General features: G+C 43.3%; 1 protein-coding gene across 2 annotated transcripts in view; it reads right to left on the reverse strand.

Moving 5' to 3' along the window:
- PLPP3 (phospholipid phosphatase 3) overlaps positions 1-5,665 on the reverse strand; it is a 47,517-nt gene extending 41,852 nt beyond the window's left edge. Inside the window, exon 1 of one of the 2 annotated variants that reach the window (XM_069981311.1) lies at positions 5,129-5,665. In XM_069981311.1, coding sequence (XP_069837412.1) covers positions 5,129-5,267 — 139 coding nt within the window. In that variant the 5' untranslated portion in view covers positions 5,268-5,665. The remainder of the gene's footprint in view (positions 1-5,128) is intronic. The other variant, XM_069981310.1, reaches the window with a different exon arrangement.
- Positions 5,666-6,000: the final 335 nt, after the last annotated feature.

A 6,000-nucleotide genomic window follows, 5' to 3' on the forward strand; every position in this document is an offset into this window, starting at 1 on the left:
GTCCATAGTGGTTCCTGTAAGAGAAATAGTGCTTGAAACAATAAATAAGAGGCTCTGACCCTGACGGTAACTTTTTATGATGCATATGCGAAAGGTTTTTCAAAATAACTATACACTAGATTTATACAGTCTATAGAGTTAAAAATGGTTTTCGGAAATTGATATGACCCCCCCTCCCCCCATTAAGTCTGTAAAAGATGCCTATTCAAAAGGTTTTTCTAATTAAATAACCACTAGGTGGCAATGCAACAGTTAAGTTCTATATAGATGTTGTATATACAGGAGTTTAGTATCACTTGCCCCTTCCTTGGCCAAACATAATTTTAGTTATTAAGCTCTACATGTCGGCTTGGGGGAGGCAGGTGCACGCACATCTATATGCACACACATTCTAGATCTGCCACAGCTCACGCTACATAACTGTCCATATGAGGAATCATATGACCGGCTGAAGGTCACCTCCAAGGCTGCAAATCAGATTCCACTTACAGGCATCTCATATTGCAGGAGATCAAAGGCAAGGGACTCCGCTCTTAAAGATTACATATGGTTTTGGTCCTTTTTGCAAAAAAAAACAAAAAACTAAACAGCCGACAAATTCTGGAGAAAAATCTGGTGACACATATGTGTATATATCAGTGCACATTTCCAGACCCCGTCAGCTCTGTCTGTGAAGCTTGAGGCCCCCTCCCCACCCCACCCCTCCTCCTTTCCCTTTAAAAAACCAGCAGGCAGATCCAGTTTCCATGAAAAAAAAGACTAATTAAGACGAAAATAGTCAAAAGTAACTAAATTTCTCTTAAAAATTCTGACCACAAAAAGAGGATCAGGCGTTACCTGCTGTTTCACTAGGAGTTTCCTGGAAAGTTTAGATTTCCCATTTGGTCTGTCCCCACGCTACAGACATGTTCAGGTTTATTATATTTGCAGACGCTGGGTCCCTAAATGGCCCGGCTGGGGCCGCGACAAGTTGGACGGGGGTAAAAAAAAATAAAGAAGTCAATGCCGCCTGGCTGGTAAAGGGTTAACCCTCCCTCAAAAGTTATTCCAGATGGTCCCGAAACCTCTTCGACTGTAGGAATAAGAAACTTTTCTGTAAATATTATTACCTGGGTGGGTGAAATTACTCCAATCTGTTGTCCGGCATTGGTGAAATACTTGGGATTTTCCTACCACCTTTGAGTCTGTGATACCATCTAAGACTATGGAAAATGAAGGATTAAGAAAGCCCTCTTGTAAATCCTCCCCGAAGAGTTCCTCACACCTGTCAATCATTCGCTAAATAAACTTTGGCTCCAGAAGGAACACTATAGACAGTAGTAGAAAGGGGGAAGACCAAGGTGATGTCTCCGTTGACTGCGCAGAGCTGTACCAGTCTATGTAACCTCCGTTTCACCTCCCGATGACCAGTCATGTTCATCCATTATAATCTGTCAGGTGCTGAGTGCTGGTCCTGGTTCTCATCCAGCCACTACTATCCTCATCATCACTTAACCCTCCAAGAAAAGTCAAGACATATCAGTCCTTGTCAACCAATCACTATAAAGACCTGTTGTGTTGGTGCTTATCTCAGTTGATTGTACACGGCCGTACCAGTCTCCATAACCTCTAGAGCCCCTCGCAATGACCAGATGGGCGGCTCTGCCTACACTTTCCAGTCATCTGTGGTCTGCAGGGAATGCTGGTATTGAGTAGCCCTGGTTCTTATCTCAGACGTCTTCAACCCATAGGCAGATAAACCTATTGGACTGCATTGTTATAAAAGCAGATTTAGCCTGGTGACAAGGTCTTCATCCAGCGTCCACCACTGTTATGGTTGATACTGATGTAAATGAGCCCAATGTTTTGGCCTGTGCTGCTTCTTTAAGATGCAGAAGAGTCTGTACCGAAGCTTTTGTCAACGTAAGATTAGTGATCATAATCAGGGACAACAGTAGCAGCCATTATCCATAAAGGACAAATTGACTATTGACTATGGTTTACTGTAAACGCAGACACCTATTGAATGGTAATGTCTACTCCACTCCTCTATGCCGTTCCCCAAATCCACGCGTGCAAGGCAGAAAGTGGCCAAGGTATAGACAAGACAGATGACTCCTACACCGGGTCAGGCTGAGGAATTTTGCAATAAGGAGGATCAGAAAAGTCACTAATGAAACGTTCCCCCCCCCCCCCGTCTCCGCTCTTTGATTTACAGACGTAGCCTAAGACACCATAGACTTCATATTAGGGTATAACCAAGAACCATGGAGCCTCAAGCTAGATCCTCTACCTGGGAAGCCATTTCTATACAGGAGATACATCTGTATGTATCTCCATATGGGTTGTCTAAGGTTATTGGCTTCCAAGTAGCCATCTATAGTAATCCAGTTAGATACATTGCATCCATTCTTTGCTTCGGGACCAGTTCCAGTTTTGCAACATTGTACATTTCTTAACCCCCTCCATGCAATGATCCTAAGGTATTCAACATCATCTTCCTGATCTCAGTTACCAGTCAACCTCAGCAGGCATCTGCCCAGCGTCACCCGATAGCCGCATCAGGACATCGTATTTCATGGCCATAAAGTGAGAATGCTGTGACACTAAAGTGTCCAACACTCAGCTGCCTCCCAGGAGACTCTTATTGCACATAAAAGTCATCTACCCAGAGTAGAAAATGCTGAATAATTGAAACCACAAAAAAAAGGATCTGGCAATGATCTGAGGATTACAGCCAGAGATTAGCCGGAGCGGCCTGGGATTAGCTCCTATATTTGGAAAGTTTACAGTGCAAACGTGAAGTTAACCTGCCAAGTCTTATCTCCTCTCATGATACTATTATCTGGCAACTGCACCTTTAATCTGGATGGACAGTGCATTGATGCTGGTGTTAGCTGTCAGCAGGTCTAGGTAGTCAAAGGCCGAGACTTAAGGATGGAAAGAAGACACAGTCCAATCCTAGCAGTGCACAATCGGTGCAATATTCACTCACACAATCCTTCTTCATCATGCAAACAGCTTGCACCAGCAATGACAGAGAGAGAATGAGATCTCAACTGGAGAGGATGGACCAGAGCCAACACAGACTGTACATCAAGGGGGACGTTTACTCCGTTTAAAGGGCCTAACGCTATCCAATCCCCCAACCATGCTCAATGCAAACCAGATGTCAATTATAGAATGATTTATGGATTCGCCTCAGCTTTACAGACCCTTTAAGTCAACTTTAAATATCTCCTATTGACCGGCTACTTACTACATTGTTGACATGCAGCTTAGCTTGTATCGCCAAGTGGTTGCAATATGCGTAGGCTTCCATGACCTTTGGAAACAAGTCATTGCGGCTGCTCTTGTGGTCATGCTGAATGGGACATTTGTCACTGCTGAGGATGCTCTTAAAGGGATAGCTGATTCCAAAGCTATTATCATCCTATATCTGGTTCAGTGAGTGACTGTGGACCCGGCGCCTCTCCTGGCTCCTAGTTATCAAGTTACAGTCCGCTGGATAAGGGAGGGGGGGGGGGTCTAATTGTGGTTTTGGAAAATCATTTTAGAAGTGTTGTACAGCTGAGTGGAGGAGAAGTCATAGATCAGTGATTGCAGAATGCAATGTGGGGAATCCGCAGCAAAGCAGCAAAGGCGCAAGGGATTTCTTTGAAGATATTGAAAGGATTTCTGTAAAATCTGATAAGACTCCTCCGGAGACACAGGCGCTGCCATAACATGCATGCTACTCCTATCATACAGCTGATCACTCTCAGGGACCCTATGGGTTATACTGGCCAGTGCTGGCTCCCCAGCTGTTGGTTGCAAAGCTACAATTCTGGTGGGAGTTGTAGTTTTGCAACATCAGGTTGGTGAACACTACACTAGTGCCGCTCCCATATACAATCTATAGGAATTCTCCAGGACCACACAGTAGTGTGTACAACCTAATTTGTCTAGTTTATATACCACAAGCTACAATCTAAACACACACACACACTCCCAGCAGATGGCTGACCATAATGAATACCATATACAGCTGGGTGTTGTAGTTCCGCTATCCACATGTCCGCAGGGTGCATATGGCACAAACCCACAAATCTACACAACATCAAGTGAATTTTTTACTATATTATTTATTACCGTGGAATAAAACTGGTAGATCTGGATATTCCAGGTGGTTTCCACATATTAATGATACACTTTCCCTTTTTGTTTTTTTCTTCACTGCGACAATCTACACCACAAGTGAAACTCAACCCTGCACATCCAGCAGCCACCAGGGACAGGAGCTGAGTGAAAGTCTGCAGGCAGGATACAATGTTACACATCAACTTTTTTTCCTTACCAAAATATTTCCTGAATAAAGGAAGGGGAGTGAAAATAATTGTGTGCCAGAAGTTAAACAGTGGCACCAGGTGGGCACCAGGCTGCGGTATAAACTAAGGAACCGATCAGCGAGAGGGAAGAGGAACTGAATGGAACATATTACGAAATGCAAAATATTATATAAAACTAACACAAATATTACGTAAAGATAATATAATACAAATGCAAAAAAATATATATACAATCCAAATACAAAAAAAGGCAATAGGCAATGAATGCAATGCATAAAGCTAACACAAATATAATGTAAAGAAAATATAGTACAGATGCAAAAAAATATATACGAAAAAAGGCAATATATTATGCTAAAGACAATGAATGCAATGCATGAAGCGAACACAATATAATGCAAAATATTATACTATATTATACAATGCAAACACACTGTAGTGCAAGATATAATAAAGTGCAAACATAAAATAATGCAAACATAATAGAATGCAAAATATGACAGGATGTAAAGATAATAGAATGCAAAATATTATAGAATCCAAACACAATATACTGCAAACTATTATACAATGCAGCCACAATGTAATGCAAAGTACAAAGGGATATAAGTGCAATAATAATGCAATGAGTTACACAATGTCAGAGGAGTAAGTGGCAGAGATAAGACCAGTGTTCCCCAACCTGTGGCTCTCCAGCTGTCAGGGCATGCTGAGAGTTGTAGTTTAGCACTGAGCCACAGGTTGGGCAACACTGCTATAAGCTGTAGTGTTTAGTGGCAGCCCTGACCTGAGCTTAAAGGGGAACTTAAGACTCGACTCACCGACTATCAGGCAGAATAGATCCAGGAAGATAAGGAGAATCTTCTTGCAGTTGCTAGTGCCATTATTGTTGTTGAGAGTGGTGCTGCCCCCATTCCTGCTCTCTGGCACCATTGCCTTGTCATACTTGTAGTTCTGCATGCTGGTGGAGCAACTGGAGACAATTTTCTTTAGATCCAGGCTGCCCAGCTTTGCACTCGCTGTCACTCGCTGACTTTGCCCTCTGTTGACAATCCCAGGGTACAAAGTCCTTCCCTGTTTAGATTCCCAGCTTGCACATAAAGGGGAAAAGTTAGGAAAAAAGTTTGGGGAAAGTTGGTGGAAGTTGTCCTGGGGGGTAAAATCCAAGGCTCGGTGAATGCCAGGGGGGCTCCCAGCCTCCTGCACAAGGGCTTAGGGAGTCGTTCAGATAAAGAGGCTGCGGCTCTGCTGCTTCTCCCTCCTGTCCTCTTGCACTTTTATTCCAGAGCTCTGTTTCCAGCCCCCTGAAAGTTACTGCCTGCTCTTGGCAGTGATGGGATTTGACTTGCTCAGCCCCCTTCCTGAAACTCACTTATACATATGATAATTAAGAGCACATTTGTTTCCAGCAGAGAGAGAGAGAGAGCAGAAATCCATGCAACCAGAATGAGGAGGGCGCCCCTAGTGGTCACTGGATGACTTCACAAAACTTAACTTTTAGATCAATTTATAGTATGAACTTGTAAGACTCCTCTTTGCAGTGACAGGACTTCACCTATAGAGAGCAGGTAGCTGGCTGGGGAGGGGACAGGGGCTGATCTTGTAGTAGGACAGCCAGAAATGTAAATCTCTTGTGTGTGTTTTTTCTTCTTTGTGTTCATTCACATGATGCCATGCATGTAGAAACCTGTGT

The sequence above is a fragment of the Dendropsophus ebraccatus genome, chromosome 8, assembly GCF_027789765.1.
Source record: "Dendropsophus ebraccatus isolate aDenEbr1 chromosome 8, aDenEbr1.pat, whole genome shotgun sequence".
Lineage (NCBI taxonomy): Eukaryota > Metazoa > Chordata > Amphibia > Anura > Hylidae > Dendropsophus > Dendropsophus ebraccatus.